We start from the raw sequence: 25,305 nt of genomic DNA, 5'->3' as shown, positions 1-25,305 counted from the left end.
AAAAATATTAAGATTAGTTTATAGAGAATCTAATAAATTTAAGAAGTCACTGATATCCTAAATCACTATACAATAATTCTCAGACCCAAATCGATAAACGTACAATATTACGGCATATTATCACGTATAAAGTTGAACGGCATAAATTACGATAAGATAAATTATTTGTTTTGAGGAATAGATAATTAATGGCCCTATCCCTACAAATTAATGTTAGTTTTACTAACAAAAAAATAAAATCTTTAAAAATGCTTTGTATTAAGTTAATAAAGAAACATTCTATGTATTTCATTTGTTCAAAAATAAAAAAATAAAAGGATAAAAAGGCCTGCTAAAGTGACTCTTACAAACTCTCAACAGGTCATTTACATGCGAATAGAATATAAATTGAAGCTATACTATACAGGGACAATGAAAGCTTCTATATGGGGGCCCGGGGTAGAGCGAGCCCATTTTGCCTCTTCCTGGGCCCCTATCTCTATTTTTATTTCGAACAAGTGAATACGTAGAATATTATTTATTTGTTAGTAAAAATAGCATTAATTTATAGCCTAAATTTTCTCCTGGTCGGTAAAAAATCTTCACCTTTTCCCTCTAGACGGATCTATATACTGTATTATAAATATAGGCTATTATACAACTAAATGCTAAATATATCATTCCTTTACAAGAAGTATTCTCGTATGCTTTCTAATGCTTTTTAAATTTATAATAAAGCATACGAAACGATAATTTATATTCTACACGAATGTAAACGACGTGAAGATGGCCGTTCGTACAATTGAAAACGTTTGTTTAATTGATTAAAAAAAGTTTTTGCTGGGAAGAAAAGACGGTTATTTTGTTTGATTAATTCCATTTTTCGTCTCGTCAAACTAAATAAAGCCACATGTAACTCATTACTCTTTGTCACACGTTGTTAAATAATGTAAAAGGATGTCTTTCTGTTTGCTATTCTTCGAAAATAAAATAAAAATCAGTCTTTAAATTGGGTTTATTTATCAAAACATCTGCTCGTATGAATTAAAATACAAGAAAAGAACACCGCTACAAGGCCATATACGAAAGAAAATATATAAAATTTTCGAATGTAAATTAAATATTAAAAAAACTATAAAATATTTTACATTATTACATAAATAAATAACGGTTAAAATTTAAATTTAATCCCCATCTTTATGATTTTTTTAATAAGAAAAAAAAGTTAAATAATATTAAAAAATATTAAATAATCAAGAGACATTGAACAAAAAAAAAAAAAACTAATAATTTATTCAGGATTTCGGATGTGGAGTCATTTAATATGGAATTCCTAGAGAATTTCGTCAAGAAAATTCAAAATGAAGAATATTTCTGTAAATGACAAAATTAGGGCGAGTACTTTCATAAACGGCAATTGCGTCATTCATTACGTCATATTATTATTATTATTTTATTTTTGTTTTATTTTTTCACGGCAGGGGTCGCTATCGTCAGAGGCCAGTTGGTGGTTTGGAATGAGAGTCGGTCTGTGTGTGTGTCATAAGAAGTAAATATGAATGATGACGAAAATTTCGATTTTTTATTCAAAATTGTTTTGATCGGAGATTGCGGAGTGGGCAAGACTTGCGTCGTACACAGGTTTCGTTCCGGGACTTACGTTCAACGCTATGGGAACACGATAGGGGTCGATTTCGCTATGAAAACCTTAACTATCGAAGGGAAAAGAATAAAGGTAAAATGATTTACGAGTTTATAATCTTATCGTTAGAACGTTACTTTTTTATTATTAAAATCCCACTCGAAAAGCGTAAATTCCGATCGTCTTCGTGCATCTAACATGAATAATTAAGCAATGTATAATGTATCGGTTGGAGTTACTTTTAGTTAAATGACGTATATACAAGTACGTAAACAAAGTAACTAAAAGTAACTTTCACCGTTGTTGATGATGTAACTGTGTTTTACTTATGTAAATGAAATTTAATAGGGTCAAGTCAAGCTCCGAATGAGACGTTTGGGACATTAACAGAGCTGTAGAGCATACTCATAGGAACAAAAAAGTCAAAGGAACTGTACCTGTACCTGTACGTGTGACCCTTCAGTTTGTCTTCAAAGGTACGAACTGCTATACTGTAGATGGTGGTCGAGACAAGTGATAGCGAGCCGTGGCTGACGATCTATATGCACGGGGACAAGTTCTTGTACTCCATAAAACAATATGAAATCAAGTACTCGAAGCTGATAGTCGTGTAGGCTGAATAATTGAATACGATAGTCTTACTTGTTAGTGGAGTGACACAACCAATAGTGCACAACCTGGAAATATGCTGATTTTGGGAGGCTGTATTGCATGCAAAGGTGCGATTCCTTTGACTTGTTTGTTCCTATGACTGTGATAAAGTTGCAGACATCTGATACAGAGGTGTAATTGTACTGTTTGGATTGTATGGGAAAAGGTTGAGATCATTGTTAATTGTTTACAAATATCAATAACTATTTACGTGTTAATGTTTGCAGTGCAGGCCCAAGGCAAGTTTTAGGATGGAGCGAGATCCTATTATGGCGCCCCCTTGATTGCCCCTAATTTATACCCTTTAATTTTCTTTACCACTGAGGTGCCCCCTAGGACTTAGCGCCTGGAGCAGCTGCTCTGTTCGTCCTATGGTAGGGCCGGCTCTGAATGTTTGTCATTCCATGAACTTTGTTAGTAGTAAGTCAAGTATCATGAATGTTTGCTTAATTATTCTGTTATAAAAAATCATTTTTAATATTCTTTGTGATGATCTCCGAGCTATAAATTGAAGCTTGTTAATGCTAAATTGAATTTTGGAGTCCAATAGATTGTTTTATTTCAAAATTAAATGTTTTTTGTGTTCTAATCTTTATAATGGTGGAATCTGATGATGGGAGATATTCCAAAAAACATTTAATTCTGAAGTAAAAAATGATCTGTTTGACTCCTTAAAAACTTGATTTAGCATTAATGAATGTGAATCATTTTAATAAATAACCAAATTTTTGTAACCTTTGTTATTTTTATGTAAAAGTGCTTCACTTCGGCAAATGATGTAACAAAATTGTCAGTTTTTTCTCCTAACAAAAATTAACTTGGATACGAAAATTATTTTTTGTTCATAAAAGTTTTAGTCTGCATTATAAAGTCAAAAATTGTAATTTTATTCCTTGGATAAATTTGTATATTTTTGATTTTAATGATTTGGATTTAAATTATACTTGAATAATATCAAAAATAACTAGAAAGAATTATTAGATGTCAAGATATTTATACTGTATTGATTATCTGAAATGTCTTGTCATTTCGAGCAGTTTGTAGGCTGCTTAATGTATTTACTTTAATTTGATTGGTGTATTTGAACATAATTCTCTGTAAATAGCAGAAATTTTAATAAATACTGTTTAATTTTGTTTGTTACAACACATTTTCTAATAAAAGACACTTTTCCTTCTGATCTGGAAGTTTCAATATTTTTAGGAAATAATAAAAATATAGTTTTTATGGTATAAATTATCTTGTCTTAACCATAGATCTTAATTTGACTTGGTCTACTCATATTTTGATTACTTCTTCATTTTGCTTTATTTGCATTATTTCTAAATTAAAATATTACATAGATCATTTATATAATAAGGCATCTATATAAGGCAGTTACAAAACCAAAATTGCATTATGGAGTTAAACTTTGGGGAAAATCTGGTTTTATACTATACAAACTGAAAGTGACATATCTTTATAAGAAAATTACTAAATTTGAATAAATTTTCTTCTGTTGATAATTTATATAAATACATTTTTAATCATAATGATGAAAATTCTGCAATATATAATTGTTTTACTCCAAATAAATATACCAGATCCATTTATTACAGGTTTAAAAATCTCCATTTATCAAAATTCGGATTATCCATTGGTCAAATATTAATTATAAAGTTTGGAATTCTTTGAAAGATGACATAAAAGCAATGAACTCACTTGTAGATTTACATAAGTTTATAAAAAATTAATATAACACGTACAGAATATTTTTATACAGTACAATGAAAATAAATTGTTTGGTATACATGAGTTGATTATAGTGTATTAAAATGAATTTTGCAGTTGTTATTCATATTGATATCTACATACGAGTTATGTAAGTTAATACAAAGAATTTATATAACTCATATATTATTGTATGCTAACATCTTATGTTACTACTGTATCACCATTATACTTTTGATTGTTTACAATTAATGTATTGTCTATTCTGTTCTACTAAGTTGTATTACTTACGGTGCTTGAAAGAGGCATGTCTTTGTCTCTTGCTATGCACTTTTTCATATCAATAAATATATATATATATAGAAATCATAAANATCTTATGTAAGTCAACTTTATAATTTAGTACACTAAATGATATTATTTAAACAATTATTTTATAATGAAATTACATGTTGAATTATATATAAGTCAAATGCAAACAAAAGTTTAATAATAATAATACTTAAGCCAAATATAAACAAAAGCAATTTATCATATATAAATACATACAGTAAACAATACATTAATATTTTCATATTTTGTATAATAACTGAAGTACTGTAATGATTTCTAAAGCTAATCTTTATTATCAATGCAAAATAATTTTCTTCATTTATCATTTTAAATATTTTGTGAATCATGAAAGTTCTGTTAAAAAAACAAAAAATTAAGAAAAAACACAGGCAATTTATTTAAATTTTTGCTAAACAAAAATCTTATTTAATAGTTACATATACACAAATATAATATATCAAGTATTTTTAAAAATTATGTATATCAATGTCATAAATATCATCAATATTTAAATACATTTTTAAGATTAGTCCATATATTAGGTTACAGGAATCATCGTATAATAGAACTATCATAAAGAATAGCATTTCTCAAAGTGCAATTGGCAGACCACACTCAAGTGGTCCACCAATTGCACTTTGCGACCTAGTCATTTTTCTGAAATATAATTCTACATTACGAGAGGAAAGAATCTAATGTGACACATTAGATTACCAGATAGACAAAATATCATAGCACATATCTAAGGCAACACTTACAGAACAAGAAGCGAACAGGGCATAGACGATCTACAGTTCATACAAAATCTATAAACATCTCAGAGCCGAATGTTTCAATAATAAGCTTACAAACAGATCAAACAACTTCGAGAATAAGAGTACAGAATACTCATCTGCGCAGTCTTATAAAATAAATTCTAAACAAATTAAATGAGTTCTTAGCTGTTCTATACAAAAAGAACAGTTATCAATATTCCACAATCTTTAAAAACTCGAAGACGGCCCATAGAACGGATCGAAAACATTCGTTACGGCTAATAAATAATTCTCGGCGAGATAAGGTGTTATTAGCGAGGTTAAGAAGTATCTAGCTGGGTATTAATTAAGTAAATAAATTAAAACTAGAACATAGCACTGGAATAAATGAATGAAAGTGTCAAGTTATATCTGTACGTTTCTCATTATTTTGATAAAGTTTACATTACTGTTTATACTTATGTGATAATATTAAATACATTACTTCATATAGACATGTGTGTGCTGTTTCATATACAATAAAAATACAGTATATAATTTGTTTTTTTAAACCATGTCGTGTTTTATATTTGTGGCATAGTAAACACTAGTATTGTGTTTTATTCCAAAGACACATGGCAAATTTTCCATCAAATTCCTTTATTAGTTGACTCAACTAATAAAGGAATTTGATGGAAAATTTGCCATGTGTCTTTGGAATAAAACACAATACNCACTAATTATATGTATAGAAACATTACCAAATGATCACCTAAATAATCAGGCTATAATTCCACTAATTTAAATAATTAATACAAAGTAATTTGCTACTAGAGGTAGACATTAGGCACCATCTCTTAACTAAATTAATAATTATAATTTTTTAATAATTTATTAAATAATTTAGAACCATCTGGAAGAAAAAAACTGACTTGGGGCAGGGCTTGAACCTGTAGCCTCCGTTTAACGTGCGGTGCACTTGCCAGTTGTGCCACTCGGACTCCAAGCAATCTTTTGCTTCCAGATGTATTTAAATTTGGATATAACCTTACACGGTTAATCACAGCACCGGCTGGAGACAACTCTTACGTCCACAGCCTAAGTACAACTCCACCACAGCACTCAGCCAGCTAATGTTTTACCTAGAGAGGTATATATAAGTATAACAAACATCACAAAGCTCGATAAGTGTATAGAATTATATGTATCAAAATTTGGATTCATGAAGTAAAAGCTCTAAAGTGATTTTAAACTTTTTAATGTCTGTCTAAGCAATGGATGACTCCATTTGTTTGGACAAAATTAATCTTAAAACACTAAAAGGTTGAATAAATCAGTGGTTTATTAGATTAATTTGTTTGAGACTATACATTGTCTCATCAGGTACTGTACTGTACATAACTCATTTAATATATTTAGTGTACTAAGATTATTTAATTTTATTTTTGTACTTTTCAACATATTTTTTCTCCCCCAATTATAACTTTTTATAGAAATTTTCAGAATAATTTCTCTAGATATAAACTAAATGAAACAATATTACATATATTGTCAGATGTAATTAATTGAGAAAATGTCATTATATAATACTACTTATTAATAAAATCAAACTTCAATATGGCACCACCTTCATGGAGCAATAGTGAATACTCACAAGACAGATCTCTCTCATAAATATGAAATAGAAAATGCTCTGGTCTGTGAACTAATAAATGTACGATTTTGCATTGCAAAGGGCATTGTTACTGCCAAATCGTGATTTTCAAACTTTAAACTCATTATTTTATGTAATTCTTATTGTTTCATGTCCTTTGGATTAATGACATATTTGATTTTGTGCAGATTTTTGAAGGCAAAAATGTTTAGTGGTGCTATATTGTGGTTTGAGTGTATATCAAATATTGGGTTTTCTGGTACTATCTGTGGGGAAGGGAAATTTCCATATGTAGAAGTCTTTATGGGAGTTCTTTGTACCCAATAGTAATTGTTTACAATAATAGCTATTCTCATATGCTGGGAAGACTTTCCTTCTAAATTTTTTGTTAGATATCATCTGAAGAGATCCTACATATGTATCTAGAGGTAACAATACAATTCCTGAACACACAGTTTAAATATAAAGGATATAAAATGAAAATTTTATAAATGTTTTCTTAGGGACAGAGGATTGAGTCAGTTAAGATTTTTTAAACATACTTAAAAGCACAGATTTTCTATCAATAATAATATCTGAATCTGTACGATTTGAATATTTATACAGTTTTTATTTATTTTTTACATATTAAAACTGTTAGTTATATATTCATTAAGAAATTTCTTATTATAGAATACTATAAATGCTTTCTGATTTATAGTATTCTGTTTTTTTTATTTTTATTTTCAAAGTCATAAATTGATATTATAAAATTATTGTATTTAGTTTTTTCCCCTTATTGTAATGTGCATAGAAAGAAGGTAGATGCACACAATCTTAAATAATTTAGAAGGAAATGTCAATACAATGCTTTCGTGCACAAAGGACCTTTTAGGTTGAGTGCTTTTAGCTTCATCCCACATTTACAATCAAATACAATGCTTACGATTGCTTGCATAAAGAAGAGGGATTATAATTGAAGGATATTATGTTTGTGCAATGCTTTATGATGTCTTTATGATCATTGAGAATATTTAAAATATTTCATAATTAAATAAAATAAAAATAAACTTAATTTTCATATAAACTTTTTTCTGGTAAAAAATTTATTAATTGTAAATCATTTAAATTCTTAATATAATGACTATGAAATTTGTGATCTGAATGTTAAACAAATTAACACCAGCTATTTTTTTTTAGGCACTTGGATGTTGGATAGAAATTAAATGTAAACTAGTAACAATAAAAATCCAGTCTGAAAAATTATATGCAATTTTAAAACAAACAAAAATAATTAATACCTTGAAATCAATACTGATATTCAAGGTAGGAAGTAACCTTTCAAATAAGTGCCTTAACTAATTTCTTGAGTACTTCTCTTGCTAGTATATCCTCATCTCATAGTAGATGAACGCAAACACAGGTGCAGATAATCTATTAACTTAAGTAATAATTTTATCAGAATCTGTACATCCAATTTGATTTAGTGTTAAGCATTTTTGGCTTAATAATAATGTAATATGCTTTTATATTATTATGCTTAATTTATTAAATATATTTTACAGCTCCAAATCTGGGATACTGCCGGACAGGAGAGGTTTCGTACTATCACTCAAAGTTATTACCGTAGTGCAAATGGTGTTATAATTGTCTATGATATCACAAAGCGTGCTACCTTTGAAAGTGTCCAACATTGGGTGGAAGAAGTTCGACGTTTTACTGCACCCGACATTCCACTTTTATTAGTGGGTGAGTTAATCTTTAAAAATTGGTCTTAGTTTGTAACAATTTCACATATAAAAATGATATATGATTTGATATGTTATAAAATATGATATAAAATTTGATATGTTTATATTTTTTTGGCTGTTAATCAGCCTGTCATTTTGGAGTTCAAGATTAAGTTTTCAACTTTGGAAATCTTTGAGTGGTTTGTTTGATCCAATATACTGCTTTAATGGGTCTGGTCAAATCCATGATGGGTATGGAAAAAAGCCCTCGTAATATCCATAGAGCAGAGTCAAAAATATATACAGTTAAACCTGTCTATCTCAAATTTATTATTTTTTTCTCTGCATTTTGTTTCATCCTAAATTCAATATATTTTCCATGTTTATCTAAAATAATTTTCTTTCAAAACCTCTGTCTCAAATTATGCACTGAAGTGTCAGTTTTAATTTCAATGCTCAGTGACTTTTTTGATGGCGTAAATTGTAGCTACAAAACAAGTTTGGTTTGGTTAATTTGTTTATGGCAATGCGACACATCAGATATATGCTGGGAGGACTTTCTATGGGAAACTGGCACCTGCTTAGATGTTAAAAACATGAAGTAAACCTGGAAAACTCCATGTGGCCAGGTGCAAATCCATGACCTGTTTAGTGGTTTTATCCACTTGGCCACTGGTGGGCTAAGGCTACAAGTTTGGCTTGTAGCCTTATTGGTTAAAGAAAGTCAGGCATTAGAAACTATTGACAAACTTCTTCTATTAAGATATGTCAAAAATTTTATTTATACCTAATAGATATTTACTTCACTTGCTATTGTATTAATAAAATACCATACCATACCTTTAATTGAACCTATTACTGTTTACTGTGTAGGAACCACTATATCTCAAATTTTTTTCTTGTTCCGATGAGATTTGAGATAGACAAGTTCAACTATATACATGTGTGTGTGTTATGCATGCATGCATCTGTTTGTCTATTTAAGAAATCTATTAAATAAATAGGATTATAGATATAATAAGTTAAAATTTAATTTTTTGGTTTTTAGTATTGTAATTTAAAAAACAGAGCTATAATTTATAATTTGATATCATCATCTTAAGGATTAATTTATATCACATCATTACTCCAATAGTTTGGACATAATTTATATTTTTGAAATTTCAGGCAATAAATGTGATATGGAAGCACTTCGTGAAGTAGCAACTGAAGAAGCAGAATTTCTAGTTCATCAGATACCACAATTCACAGCAGCAATAGAAACTAGTGCAAAAGAAGATACCAATGTAGAACAGGCTTTTGTAACTCTGGCGACGACAATGAAATATATTTACGATACATCGGGTCATATCAAAATGCAAGAAAATAAAAACTTATCATTGAACACGACCTCTATAGGTTCTCGAATTCAATGTTGTCATTCATAAATGTTTTTCATCAAATGAAAAACATGGGAACATTTTAATATATATAATTGAATAATAGCAGAATTTAAACAGAAGTGAAAAGTTAAAAGATTTAATTTTAACATATCATTTAAAAATCTTATTTTGTACATTCCATTTTATATTAATCAAATTTTCATTAATAATATAATTAGTTTTCATTTCTGTTTTAAATTCTGTTACCGAATATCAATAGTATTGCTTTATAAAAATTTCGTTCACATCTGCAATAAGCCAGCATTTTAAACAGGCTATTTAAATAAGTATTTGAATTTTAAAACAAATTAATTTTGATGGTACAAGTCTATTGTGAACATATAATATATGCAAAATAAGTTTAGCATACATTCAGGTATTACTCTCACAACAGTAAACATATAAATTATCATAACAAAACACAGCAATTCTCCATATTATTTTAGTGCCATACGTGTTTTATAGCACTTTTTTCATAATTCTATTCATTTGAATTGTTTAGTGCCTGAATTCTTTCAATTTTTGTGCCTTGTTTTTACAATTTTCAATTGAAATATATTCTTCATTTCCAAGAATTTATATATACATATATTGTTCTATTAATAATCTTGTTAAAGCTTGATCTCATTTGAATTTGGCAAATAATAGATAATTATTTTTATCAAATTTGTTGAGCAGAAACTTCTGCTATGATTCTATAAGAATCCAGAATTTAATTCTCTAGTCAAGTCAACTACAGTAGATAATTATACATGAATATTGCCTCAAATCCACTGTGATAGATTGATTGAATGTGCAGTCTAACCAATGGCATAATGCTAATCCTCATCATTACATTTCATTTAGTTTATGGTAATATTTTAAAAATTGCTGATAGAGGCTCATTTTGCCCAATTTAACGTTTCTCGTTTAACAGAATTTCACTTCATTAACTTCACAGATTCATAAAAATCTGTTAATATTTATCAAAAGCTTACAAGGCATTGATTCGACAACAGTGATTACTACTCCATTCTCTGACAATAGAACAGTCAAAGATATAAATTTATAGATCTTAAATGACATTCTACAAATATTTTTAAGCTGTTTGATTTAATGAGTGAACTGTTTTCTTCTATAGTTTTGTAAACACAATCAGGGATATACTTATAAAATCAGGTATATTCAACACACAAATTTTGGATTTATGTATTAAGCAGTCCATTGTCCGAGTCTATATGAAATCATATTAGAAAATTATTTTCTCTCCTAATTTATATAAATAAGTGTAATGTATATAAAGGCATAAAATGTTAATCTATTCTTTCAACTAGATAATCCTTTAAGATTAGGATCGCACAATCAGTTTACTTAGTTTTCCCCTATAATTCAGTTAATATATTTTGTGTGTATATATTTTTTTAATTTAAATATTTGTATATATTAAGATTTTATGTTCATACTATACTTCTTTTTAGCATTTGTGCCTTACTAAAATATTTGAATTATGATGTTTTTTAAAGTTTTTTATTGGATAATGTGGGATTTTGGAAGTTTATTTTATGATTGCATTGTTTTTTAAAGAGTTTTATCTTAATAAAAATTACAATTTCAAACTCATTTTTTACAGACAATCATATTTGATCAAAAATACTATTACAATAGAATTATTCACAATATTACTAAATTATGTATATTCAAGATACCCAATTTTATGATGAATAAATAATCGTGAAATATATTTAATATATATATAAATTCTAAGATTATCTTTCAATATAACTAATGAATTTTCATATTCTTGATTTTGTATTTTCAAAAAATACAATATTTTCCAACAATACAAATTTTAAGATTTGTACAAATGAAACGTATCCAAACATTCCGACTAGAATTATTCTCTTTAATCAATATATATATATTAAATGAACATGTTCAAAACAAGGGAATCAATTTAATCCTGAATATTTTTGATGATCAAAGTGTGTCTGACAAGTAATTAAATAATGAGCAATAGCGTAAATGGCCTTAAAAGTAAATGAAATGTATCAATTATAAAATCCTGTATTTTACCATTAAGAAAACTGTAATTCATTATAATTTTTTAATAAATTTACATGAAAAAAATTGCTCATTTTGAATGTAAAAGTATTGATTAAAAGTTTTGTAACATTTATTGTGCCAAATGTAATAACATTTTATATTTGAAGCAATGGAAAGAATTAAATTTCAAAAACAATAACGATTTTGGTGCAAGAAAATTTTCTAATACGTAAAAATTTAGTTTATTCTCGATTAAATGATTTTTGTATCGTGATGTATTGACAGTAAATTATTAATATAAGAAATTTCCATGTAGAAGCAAAGATAGCGATAGTGATAGAAGGCACTGATAAGTTTAGTGATGACTGAATATAATGTGATATTAATAAGGGATATACGATATAGAATTTAATCCCTATTTAAATTTTTCACATATAAAATATTAAGCTACGTTCATCATAAATGAACTAAAAAACCTCTCGTAAATCAGATAATGTAGATTCATATTTTTTGTCTTGCTGAAATCAATAACTTTATATATTCCATATATTTACATGAAGCTAAAGTTGAACTGAATCCATTCATTGTGATAATATTCAAATTTTAAGGACATTCATATTATAAAAACTTAATTCTACAATAGACTGATGTAATCTTCAAGAACAGTTCTATAGATTTATCACTTTAATGTATTCATTACACACCGTAGATTAATTCATACTGTATAGTGTTAAGCTTACGTAAATGATTTTAAAGAATTCTTTAAATTATCTAGTATGTAGCTTGCTTAAGGAAGTAATATTAATCATGTAGACATAATTCTATTGTTCTATCAAATATTATTACTATTGTTAGAATAAATTCCAACTCAAATTGTAAAGAACTTAAATGTTCAGAGATTTTTCTATGTATGTATAATTTAATTTTTTCAAACAGGATTATTTCTAAATTGTTTTTACATAACATGTGATTTTTGTAAGTTTAAAAGTTTCAAGAAAAATTATAAATCTTTTGGAAATTTTGCAAATAATAATACTAATATATGTTTTATTATGTAATTTTTATTCAATTTTATTAAAAACTGGATTTATAACAAATTTTGGAATGGATTTTTTTTTCCTTGAATCATTACAATATTTATCCATCAAACATGAATCCTCTTTTTTTGAGATCTTCTCTGGCTTCATTTATTTCCTGCATTAAAATAATTATAGTTTGAAATTACATAATTAGGCATTTCAACAGCTGATAAGTGAACAATTTCTTACATACAGTAAAACTTCCATTTTAAGAAATTTTCTAGTCGGATTTTGCTTTTGAAATAATTCGGTATGTTAGATTGGTTCTATTTTACAAAATAAAAAGTCAAATTTGTCTGAAAGAATAATCTGACAAATTTGACCTTTTATTCTGGATAACATTTCTTGGAAGTTGTTGAGAGTAATGTGAAAATAAGAGGCTACACAAATATGGACTATGAACATGATGTTCAAACTTAGGTGTATTCTCTTTTGTTACAAACAACAATTAACACCTCAATACTACTTCCAGCAGTCAAAAGATTTTAATAATCTAACGTTTTCGGCCGATACGTATTATTTATACTTATAATACGTATCGGCCGAAAATGAATATTATTTACATTGCCACAAAGCACAACAATAATCGGAAGTGTAATTATTTTTAATCTTTCTGCTTTGTATAAGAAAACAAAGCGTTTACATCACGCTAATTTTCACAACTATATAATAATAATTGATGTATAGCAGTATTGTAAAACAAATCGTTTACACTGCGCTAATTTTCACAACTCTACAATAAAAATTTATGTATAGCATTATTTTAAAATAATAATTTTTTTGTGTTGTAAGCGTAGCGATTTTTATATTGTACGCATCGTTTAAATATTTAAAAGTTCGGAACACAGCTGTATTTGATTAGTAGAAACCTTCAAAAGATAGAACTGTTTTTTAATGTTTCATCCTGAGGAGGGCCTCTAAAAGACGGCCGAAAACGTTAGATTATTAAAATCTTTTGACTGCTGGAAGTGGTATTGAGGTGTTAATTGTTGTTTGTAGTATATCATTCCAGTTTACGTGTGTTAATTTTTTGTCTGATTCTCTTTTGTTGGTAAATCATTCAGCAAACTTGGAAAATAAAATTTCTGTGGCATTCCAGACAATAAGAGACAGGCCTGCAGTTTCAAGATGAGGTTGGAGAAAGACAGTTTAATTTGTTAAGTGAATGTGAAAGGAAAACCTTATTGAAAAATAAAGAATATTTCCAATAAAATGAAATTACCTGGATAGCAAAGGATAAAATAAATAATAAAATGTATTATGTTGAAAAAATTTGTTAAATGGAAGTTCTACTGTAAATATTTTCTACTACATTTGTGTTTATCTAAAATCTGAAGATATACTTGAATAATATTTGTATCTAAAATTTTACAGAACATTACAACTGTTACAGAGAAATATAATCAAGATTTTTTAAATTTGAATATGGGTAATCCAAAGCATTTTAATTGTCAAACAATAGATAATTTGAATTTTTTATAATTCAAATTAGTTTTCTGCAAGTTTATAACATTTTGTAATATCACATATTACTTTGCTTTTCTTTCGTAAAGATCTACTAGGTGTAGAGTGTGCACACGCTTGAACTATTTAACTATGTTTTTATAATGTATACCTTGACTTAACTGTCACTAAATTACCAGTAACTGAAATGCAACAATTTTCCTTACTAGGGATTATAGAATGTGTATTTAGGACCCCAAAATGAATGCATTTCATAAATCAATTAACTATATGCTACTTTATGTTTCTTATTCAAAATACACTAACTTAGAATTATCCAAATTTATAAAAATTCACTGTATTTTTAACACCAATTGAATTATAAATTTGAAGAGAAATAATAGATTTGAATTATCCAATAATTCAAATTAATCAAATTCAGATTGTATAAAGTTCATCAATAAATTTTTGCAAAAAATTCTTTTGTGTAGCAGAAATTTATTATTTAAACATTAAATAGTAATAAGAGGTTAATATGGATGAAAATGGTTGAAAGTGTTAGCATTATTTAAACTGCACTCATTGTTAAAGATGCATTGATTAATTTAGTCATAACAGATTAAATTTATTCAGTAAATTTTTCTATTTTAAAAATAGAAGTTTCGTCTGATTTGCATTATATTTCACTAACAATTTAATGACTTAACTCTAAAATTTCTTCTATCATTATCAAAACATCTGCAAGAGCAATTAGAAAGATCACTTTGAAAATTCACATTTGTGTTAATATGTGTACGTCCTTACTGTAATTTAAATATAGAAACAATAAGTTACAAACCTGTTTTAATTCTGCCGCAGCATTTGGACAATCGTTAAAAGTGTATACTCTATGAATGATGATTCCTAATGATGCAAACTATAATGACAAATATTTAAAATATTTGTTAGAAAATTATACTGTATATAATTATTTTGTATAAGAATTTACCTGAATCATTACAATATTTATCCATCAAACATGAATCCTCTTTTTTTGAGATCTTCTCTGGCTTCATTTATTTCCTGCATTAAAATAATTATAGTTNAGGGGATTTATAACTCTGGAGGCTGGCAAAGCCCTCATTCAGAGTTCAAATCTTACCCTAACAAAAGCTTACCAAAGTAAATTTCATTAATATTATAATCAAATTCACTTTATTTGTATGTTACGTCAAAGGTTCGGGTGCTTTAAAAATACATAAAATGTACAGAAATATTACAGTATGATATTCTAATTATCTATGTAATTTCAATCTGAAATAAATAGAAAAGTTTCTCCAGAATTTTAAAATTTGTTGTTGTCTATTATGTGTTTAAATAACATTATCATTCATCTCAAATCAATTTTATTAAACAAATCTAACAACCAACCTATTTAATAATATCTTGGTAAAAAAATAATGCAGATTATATAACAAAAACTGTTATATTTACATTAACAAGATTTTTTAAATTGGAAACTAACAAAATGGAGTTTGTTGGGGTTATATTAACAATAAAAATGAACATAGTCAGTAGAAGTTCATTAATTCAATACTCAATAACTATAAATACTGGTAACCCTTTGAAAATTAGCTAATAGACCAGAATTGTCCAACAGTAATCTGGCATGCTAGCATTTAATGAACTAGAATTTGTTTGGACACTTGGTTCACTAAAGATCCCATGCAAAAATAAAGTGCTTATCTGGAAAATAATGTTAATTCTGTGCGATAGTGCATTCATTAACAGTTTTGCAGGTTTTTCAATCAATCTTAAAGTATAGTCATGCACTATATCATTGGATTTTTTAAAACTCTCTTTGCCCTGTGGGCACTAACAGGACCTTTTCTAGTAAACTGTTTATGGAATTGGCTGCATGGCAAGGCACAGGGTATGACACATCCAGATGGACCATACCCCTGAAAAGTTTCTGGAGTTTTTCAACCTGTCTGGATTTGTTCTGAGTCTCCCAGAGAAGTAGAGTGCAGTTTTAATTGCTTGGCCACTTAGTCATAATCTTTGGATTGATTATACAGTGTGCATAAAAAATTGGAAGTAAATGGCAGCATGCTCTGGTACAAAATCAACAGTAATATCTGAAATTTTTTATCAAAAATAAAATATCAAATTTAGCAAAACACAAAAATTCCTAGTAGTTTGACACCACTGTGGTTCTGTACTTGTCAGATTAACAAACATCTACTGACGTACTAAGAATAAATAGTTTAAAATATTTTACATTACTAAGCTATAATTTAAATTTGTATTGGTAAGACTATTCTGATTTTCATAAATAAAAAATGATAGTGAATTAATATTTATTCTGAGAAAAACATTTCTCCTTCCTACTTTTAGTTTAAGTTTAAAATGCTCAAGTTGGATTATTTTTAAACAAGTGATCCATCTCTTAAACCTGTTCAGATGTACAAGACTATCAATCAAACAAATATATAAAAAAAAATGCTAAAAATATTAAGAAATTCTTGAATGTTTTAATCAAAATTAAACTTTTTTTGAGACATTTCACCTCATTGTCAAATCATAACTGATTCAAATAAAGAACAGTTTTTCAAAAATAAAAATATACTTCCATTAACAAAAAGTATGTGTTAAGCAAAACTTCGTTCTCAGTGGTAAAAATAGTATAGCGTTAACAGAAATATGTTCTTACATAAAGAAAATGAAAGACTTTTTATTTAATAAAACTGTTTTTTTTAAAAAAAAAAGTCAATATCATATTCCAAACAAGTATAAAATCACAAATTTTAAAATAGGAATCTAAAGTTGATTGTTTATGCTTGTTTTTTCCTCTTTCATTTAACAATTACCTGTACAGATTTATTACAATTAACACTGATTGCTCAACAACAACACTTCTTCCTAAATCACGATCATTTTGAATGTCATTCAAATATCTTTTTAAATACAGGTAGCCCTTGGTTTACGACAGCTTAATTTACACCGATTCACAATAACACTGCTGCACAATTTGCCGTTTTGCAGTGTAATTCCTCAATTTTCCCTATGCTACACTGATTTTCATTTCAGTGTTGATGTATTTACCGTGCCGCGACATTGTAGATTCATTAAAACAAAGATTTTTATTGAATATATTTATTTTTTCTGTTTAATATTATTGAGCATGTATACATTTACATTAAATTAATATTAAAATACTAAACGTTTAGATACCTACGAGTCAAGTTATTAAACTTAATAGTCCAATAAATGGCGTCCGAATCCATAGCGCCAATGAATGTATCCCGTATCAGTTCGTTCAGGAAAACATCTTATGACGCAGTAGCACTTCTGGCAATGACAAACTATCGTTAGTGAGACAAATCTACTTGTTGGCCAGATGATATCTATCTCTCCTTAGCCACCTTCAATTTTTCTGCTCAAACTGACCTTATATATGCACTATGGTGACTGGTGGTTGACCAATCAATGTCTCCGCTCGTCTGTAGCTCTACGTTGGTTAACGTATCCTTTCAACTACGGAAAGTTTGACAGATGAACTTTGTGAGTTAGACAATGATTGGGCGCGAAGTGCAAATGTAAAAAGGAGCATCATTACATCCATTCGACCATATTCAAAAATTCTCAAAGAAAGAAAACAAAAATGTAAACAATTAAAGATGGATACTTTTTCCGAAAAATGTAAGAGATCCGAAACTAAAATATTTTAATAAAAACATTTCATTTTATTTTATGATAAAATACATTTTAAAAATTAAATTTATATGCATTTTTTTATTATATTGTATTAATAAACAAAATTATTTGCTTATTTTTCACTTATGTAGAACCTAACTCTATACTTCACTGTAAATATGGGTTCATTTTATGCCGATTCAATTTGCACCGGCTTTTGTAGGAAAGGAACTGCAGCATAAACCGAGGGCTATCTGTATTCGGTTGCTGACACACTTTTGCTAGATTTTTTAAATTTTGTCTTCATGTTTTCTTTTGCTTCATTGTTAACAAGTTTTTCTAAATCTTCCACTGAAAAACAATTATCTTTGCATTTAATAAATTTCTTACATCCTCTTTGTCCAGATTGAGCCACCTTCATTTCTAATCTATTGAGCATCATTTTCTTTTTCTAGTACAATTTATTCTCTTCTTCATACCTCATTTATTGTAGTATACAACACTGAAAAGCACCTTACAAAGTGCAAAACTGTTAAAATGGACACACTTATAAGTTGAAGTTTGTGACAAGTTGCAGTCATGTTGCAATCGGTTGACGTCCGGTATTGATCTTAAAATTTTAATATTTTTATGTTAAATGGGGATTGAAATTGTAGACTTCATTATATCAAGGTTTCATTACTAGAGGTAACGTTAATCGAGGTATGCCTGTATTCTATGGTGCTATTTGAATAAATCACTGAAACTTGTGTTTTAAGCCATAAAATGAAACATCTTATGAACTAATCTACTGACATATAATCAGAGTTTGCTTGTCGAGCATCTGTTGCTCATAAAATTCGTGATCATCTAACAAAAATAGTTCATCACTCACTTTACATACAGATTAAAAAAGATTGTCATAGTCGATATATTGACTATTTTTGTCTATATAAAGAAATGATTGAATGATTAGTGAATAAATTATTTATCAACTCTGCTTAAAGTGAATAATTTGTCTTTGAAGAAATATAATAGAAGATATATAAAAATGATTATTTTTGAACTAAGAATTACTCAAAAATATTTTACAACTTTGNTGCAAATGCAAAAAGGAGCATCATTACATCCATTCAACCATATTCCAAAATTCTCAAAGAAAGAAAACAAAAATGTAAACAATTAAAGATGGATACTTTTTCCGAAAAATGTAAGAGATCCGAAACTAAAATATTTTAATAAAAACATTTCATTTTATTTTATGATAAAATACATTTTAAAAATTAAATTTATATGCATTTTTTTATTATATTGTATTAATAAACAAAATTATTTGCTTATTTTTCACTTATGTAGAACCTAACTCTATACTTCACTGTAAATATGGGTTCATTTTATGCCGATTCAATTTGCACCGGCTTTTGTAGGAAAGGAACTGCAGCATAAACCGAGGGCTATCTGTATTCGGTTGCTAACACACTTTTGCTAGATTTTTTAAATTTTGTCTTCATGTTTTCTTTTGCTTCATTGTTAACAAGTTTTTCTAAATCTTCCACTGAAAAACAATTATCTTTGCATTTAATAAATTTCTTACATCCTCTTTGTCCAGATTGAGCCACCTTCATTTCTAATCTATTGAGCATCATTTTCTTTTTCTAGTACAATTTATTCTCTTCTTCATACCTCATTTATTGTAGTATACAACACTGAAAAGCACCTTACAAAGTGCAAAACTGTTAAAATGGACACACTTATAAGTTGAAGTTTGTGACAAGTTGCAGTCATGTTGCAATCGGTTGACGTCCGGTATTGATCTTAAAATTTTAATATTTTTATGTTAAATGGGGATTGAAATTGTAGACTTCATTATATCAAGGTTTCATTACTAGAGGTAACGTTAATCGAGGTATGCCTGTATTCTATGGTGCTATTTGAATAAATCACTGAAACTTGTGTTTTAAGCCATAAAATGAAACATCTTATGAACTAATCTACTGACATATAATCAGAGTTTGCTTGTCGAGCATCTGTTGCTCATAAAATTCGTGATCATCTAACAAAAATAGTTCATCACTCACTTTACATACAGATTAAAAAAGATTGTCATAGTCGATATATTGACTATTTTTGTCTATATAAAGAAATGATTGAATGATTAGTGAATAAATTATTTATCAACTCTGCTTAAAGTGAATAATTTGTCTTTGAAGAAATATAATAGAAGATATATAAAAATGATTATTTTTGAACTAAGAATTACTCAAAAATATTTTACAACTTTGATAACTTAAAGAAATTTGATCAATAATATAATATAAAAAAAATTATTATTTGTACAAAGATGTAATTGTATCATCTCTGTATGAATTTAGAATAAATAAATAAGGTGATTTTTGTTATACAAATTTAAAACATTTATTCTATAATTTTTTATTAAATAAAATGAATTTCTCATTCTCAGTCTTATTTATTATTAAAAATAATACTTACTCCAAATAATGCTAAACAATATACAGGGATCTGAAATAAAAAAATTTAAAAATTTAATTACTTATACATTATACGTAAATATTAAACATTACATATATTAAATGCTAATTGAATTTTAACAATTTTAATTAAGTATATTAAAAATTTAACTTTTTAATAAATATATAAAGTAATATAATTTGGATAGATAGTTTTACTAATAATTAACAGTTTAAATTATCATTATCAAACAATTCTCGGAAGAATTTTAAACTTAATTAAATGAATGTATTCAATTCTAGTCCATTGAACATTTCACGTTCATTTTTGATTTTCCATTGCCATAATTATATAGTTTATATCGGTAATAAACTGAGAATTTCATCTAAAATGTAATAAATTATACTTCTCTCTTATTTTATCTGTAGATTTATAACCTATATTTAAGCTGTTCTGTTTGTAACAGTGAAGTACATAAAATAAGATTTACATTACAAATTAAAATCTTTCATAACAACACACAGATTTCTAGATTATCTTAAATCTTATTGAGTATTTAAACTCAATAAGATTTACTTTTAAAGCTGTTAGAAATGCATATTTTCCTTATCTACTTTTTTCAATAATTTATAATCAGAATAACTTAAAAAATTATTCTAATTATTAATTCATACATAACTTGTATTTGTAATTTCATAGTTATTTAATTAAATATTTACTTACCAACCATATATGAAGCTGATATGCTTGAAATATATCAGTACTTCTCTTTATTAAAGGTAACCAAATGGCAAGAAATAAACATAGACCAATTAACCACTGAAAAAGTTTCGTCATTTTGTTCTGTAAAATAGCATTTCATTTTTTTAGTTAAAATAAAAAAAATATCTAACACTTTCCATTCACATAAATNAAAAAATATCTAATAGAAATTATACCTTTAAATTGATTAAAATTTAAAACTAAAGATATTTAAGACAATTGATTGCTGAATTATATCGAGCTATACTACTATTATTATTAATTATATGCTAAGTAAACTTAGAAAATGCAAAGATGCAATGTAATAAAATAATAGTAAATGTTTAAAAAAAACAAATAAATTTAGAGTAACTTCCAAAAAATTTTATTATTATTTTTAACAATTTATTTTGATTTCATTAAATACTTTATCTCATAAAAATCTTTTAATCCCATATGACCTATTGGTTTATAAGAATTAGATAATAACACCACACGATCGCCTAATTTATCAGGCTATAATATGGCTATTTTAAATGATTGGAGCTAAGTAATTTGACATTAGAGGTAGGCGTTAGGCGCCATCTCTTAAATAAATAATAATTAAATAAATAAATTTAGAACATTCTGGAATAAAAGAACTGGCCCGGGGCGGGGCTTGAACCCGCAACCTCCGCTTGCCGTGCGGTGCGCTTGCCAGTTACTTTTAAATTTAAACTTCTTTAGAAGTTTAAATTTAAAAGTTATTCGAAAGTTGTATTCGAATAGTTCTTGAAGATGGCCTATTGAAATTGGGCTGAAAACGTTTGAAATTAAAGTAATAATAAGCTCAGCAAGAGTTTGGTGTTTTGTTTATATTTGTATCGATTTATTATTTAGCTTAATGTATTGGTGACTTGCATTAAAAAAATTCAATCATTGATTGACTTATGCCTTAATGTATAACAAGTTAAACTATAGTTGGCCACAGTTTTGCTCATTATAGATATATGACTTGCATTGGGTTGGCCAGCATTGGTAAGAGATGTGGAATGACATCCTGAGAAATATGTTATTAAGCAAACATCTAATGTATTTAGAAAAATCTTATATAATATAATCTACTAATCATATAGACTATAAGTAACACAATGATTAGTACTTATGTATCTAAACAGAAAATATACAGGTGGCTACAAATGTTTTGTTCTATATTATAATCACATGGGACCTCTGTTCTGTATGTAGACTGTTTTTAAGCAGAATGTTGTTAACCAGTGCATTCCTGTATTATCTGTAACAAATTTTACAGTTTATACTGGATTTCCAATTGAAAAAGGTAACATATTATGTAGTTATCTGACTAATTTTATCCAAAAATCTTGAATACAGAAATTGTTTTTACCAAACATAAGTTATTTAATTAAAATTAAAAACTGGCATATGGTATTTATGTTAGAATATAAAAATATATATATTAAAGATACAAAGTTGTCTTCCTATTCTATCCTTATGATCACTAGTAACAAGAACTAAGGTATCAGAGCATCTCAGTTCTGATACTGGGTGATCCAGAAGTCTTTGGATGTAGCAACCATAGCAACTGCTTGTAAATAAATGCATGTATATATAAGCAAAAATAAAAAAAATCCATACTATATTAATTGAAGGAAAATTTAGTTCAATGTTCCATAAAAAAAAAAAAAAATAGAAATTTTACATTCTTGGCATTACAAATTGTTGCAATGTCAAAAGACTCCTGGATATTTCATTAGATCAGCAATATTCAAACTTTTAATGTCTACGGAACCCCATGCCAAAGTATCATTTTTATCAAACCCAAGAAGTACAATTTAAAGAAATACAGAATATGTGAAAAATAATTCAATGGATGCATTTAACAAGCAGCAGCACTGTGGTACTTTAGTGAAGCAGTTGATTAAACTAATCATGATGTCACTTAGTCAGCACTTTCTCGAAGCAGTCCACCATTGTTCAAGCAGATATTTAGTATGCTGCATTAAAGCACTTCAGTTCAACATATTTTTCTGTCATGCTTAAAAATGAGTGAAAACATAAATTTAAAATTCATCAAACAAATCTTCAGCATAACTTTAAGCACGGAAGAACAAAAGAAAATTAAAAGTACAGAAATATACCACATGTAAATATTTACAATTATGCTTCGGAGTTCTGAATCACTACTAAACTTGCTGGTTTATGCAACAGACATCTAGCCAATCTCAGTGCCGTGTTGTAACATTAAGCACTACATACTTTTTGTTTGCCAAATGCACCCAATTTTGCTTGTAGTTTATAGACTTATATATAGTTTATAGACTTATATATATATTTGTAGACCATAACTTAAGTATGGTCTACAAATTTTTATCATTTAACGTTTTTAGTGAAAATAATGGAAAGAAAATGTGTAAACATTGACATAGAACCACTGAAGGTTGTTGAGAGAACTCTGGGATTACTCGGAACACACTTTGAATAACAGTACATTAGATTATAATATTAAAGAAATTTATATTAGTCAATCAAATTCACTTTATTTGTATGTTATGCACCAAGGTTTGACTGCTTTAAAATCTTATAAAATGACATCATTGAATTACACCTCTGAACAAGACAGTCACTGTAGCTTATCAGAGCTGTAGACCATATCCATAGGAGCAAAAATGTCAAAGAAACCTCAACCGTACATGCCACCTTTCACGAGATACAGCCCCCTAAATCAGCCTACTTCAAGGTGGCACACAATCGGAAGTCATGTTACTCCGCTACGACCACGCAATTATGTGGGCTTTCAGTAGCCCACTTGACAGTTTACGGAGTACTTGACATTTAACAATTTTAGGGGGCGTGAGGCTCACACTGAAGTGCACAACACGCAGAGCATCGGTCAAGACCTGTCTCGACCTCTGCAAAGCATGGAGAATAGGCAATATACCGGTTTCCGGTAAAAATTGACCTTTGGAGGTGAATATCTCACGATGGGCCACGTGTACAGGTATGGTTCCATTGATTGTTCCCAGGGGATTTATAACTCTGGAGGCTGGCAAAGCCCTCATTCAGAGTTCAAATCTTACCCTAACAAAAGCTTACCAAAGTAAATTTCATTAATATTATAATCAAATTCACTTTATTTGTATGTTACGTCAAAGGTTCGGGTGCTTTAAAAATACATAAAATGACATTAAATCAGTTTAATTTTCTAAATGAACCATTGAAATTCTTGTTAAATCTTATCATAATATTCTAATGTACTGTACGTCTACGTAATAAAAGAAAATTCTACCCTTCTATTCAGTCATATAAAACTAAATATAACTTTCAAACACGTACAAGTGACATTTAATAAAATGATGACCATGCTTAGTAGCCCTCTGGTGTCAAAACTAATTTTTAAAATTATTATTTTAATTCAAAAATATATGGTATTTTTTCACTTTTGATCAAATTTATCAACGTTATAACTAATTTTTATTTACTTATATTTATAGGCTATTAATTTATTCGTAGTATGTAGGATTTCTGTAACGTTTATGAAATATATAAAATTTGTCTTTTTATTTATTTATTTTTAAATATTTTTACTCTTTTCGCCCTGTAGGCACTAAGAGGGCCTTTTTTTTATAAGCCCATTATGGGTTCGGCCAGGCCCGTAATGGGGCGGCGAGGGACAGGGTCCGGCATATCTGGTCCGACGCCATGCGAAAAATTTCTGGGAATTTTTCGACCCGTCCGAATTCGATCTCGGGTCTCCCAGAGCGGTCTGCCGCCAACTTGACCGCTCAGCCATCCGGCCTCTGTCATCTGATAGACCTTTTACAGATGTTTCGCAGCTAAAACTTTGCAACGTTCACTTTTAATTAACGACACCTCATCATAAACATCTAGTTTATTCTATATCTAATTTCGTTTTTGCGTCTTAGTAGTATTAAATAAAATTCTCAGCGTAACGCAAAATTTTATTTAATAAATATGTTACAGAATTTTTAGATAACCTGACATTCGAGGTGGTAAAGACATGTTTGCCGAGCTGAGAGACAATTTCGAGTCTGGATCAGGAACCT

The 25,305-nt window shown here is 27.9% G+C and overlaps 2 protein-coding genes across 3 annotated transcripts; one reads left to right on the top strand and one right to left on the bottom strand.

Moving 5' to 3' along the window:
• The first annotated feature begins 1,467 nt into the window (after positions 1-1,467).
• LOC111620282 (ras-related protein Rab-43-like) lies at positions 1,468-11,995 on the top strand. Its single transcript, XM_023362179.1, has 3 exons — positions 1,468-1,714; positions 8,248-8,431; positions 9,580-11,995. The coding sequence occupies exons 1-3, from the start codon at positions 1,535-1,537 to the stop codon at positions 9,837-9,839; spliced, it is 624 nt and encodes a 207-aa protein (XP_023217947.1). The 5' UTR covers positions 1,468-1,534; the 3' UTR covers positions 9,840-11,995.
• Positions 11,996-12,905: 910 nt separating this feature from the next.
• LOC111620281 (dolichol-phosphate mannosyltransferase subunit 3-like) lies at positions 12,906-24,619 on the bottom strand. 2 transcript variants are annotated; one of them, XM_023362177.1, is made up of 5 exons: positions 24,575-24,619; positions 21,224-21,343; positions 20,522-20,551; positions 15,216-15,293; positions 12,906-13,049 (listed from the first exon to the last, which is right to left on the bottom strand). In XM_023362177.1, the coding sequence occupies exons 1-5, from the start codon at positions 24,581-24,583 to the stop codon at positions 12,993-12,995; spliced, it is 294 nt and encodes a 97-aa protein (XP_023217945.1). In that variant the 5' UTR covers positions 24,584-24,619; the 3' UTR covers positions 12,906-12,992. The 2 variants fall into 2 exon arrangements, with proteins under 2 accessions (XP_023217945.1, XP_023217946.1); XM_023362178.1 differs by having other exon boundaries at positions 24,528-24,618.
• Between the last annotated feature and the right edge of the window lie 686 nt (positions 24,620-25,305).

This window comes from Centruroides sculpturatus, unplaced genomic scaffold (assembly GCF_000671375.1).
Source record: "Centruroides sculpturatus isolate CEXI.00-Female unplaced genomic scaffold, Cexi_2.0 scaffold4, whole genome shotgun sequence".
In the NCBI taxonomy this organism is placed as follows: Eukaryota; Metazoa; Arthropoda; class Arachnida; order Scorpiones; family Buthidae; genus Centruroides; species Centruroides sculpturatus.
The sequence above is the reverse complement of the archived record's forward strand: the minus strand, read 5'-3'. Positions and strand labels throughout refer to the sequence as shown.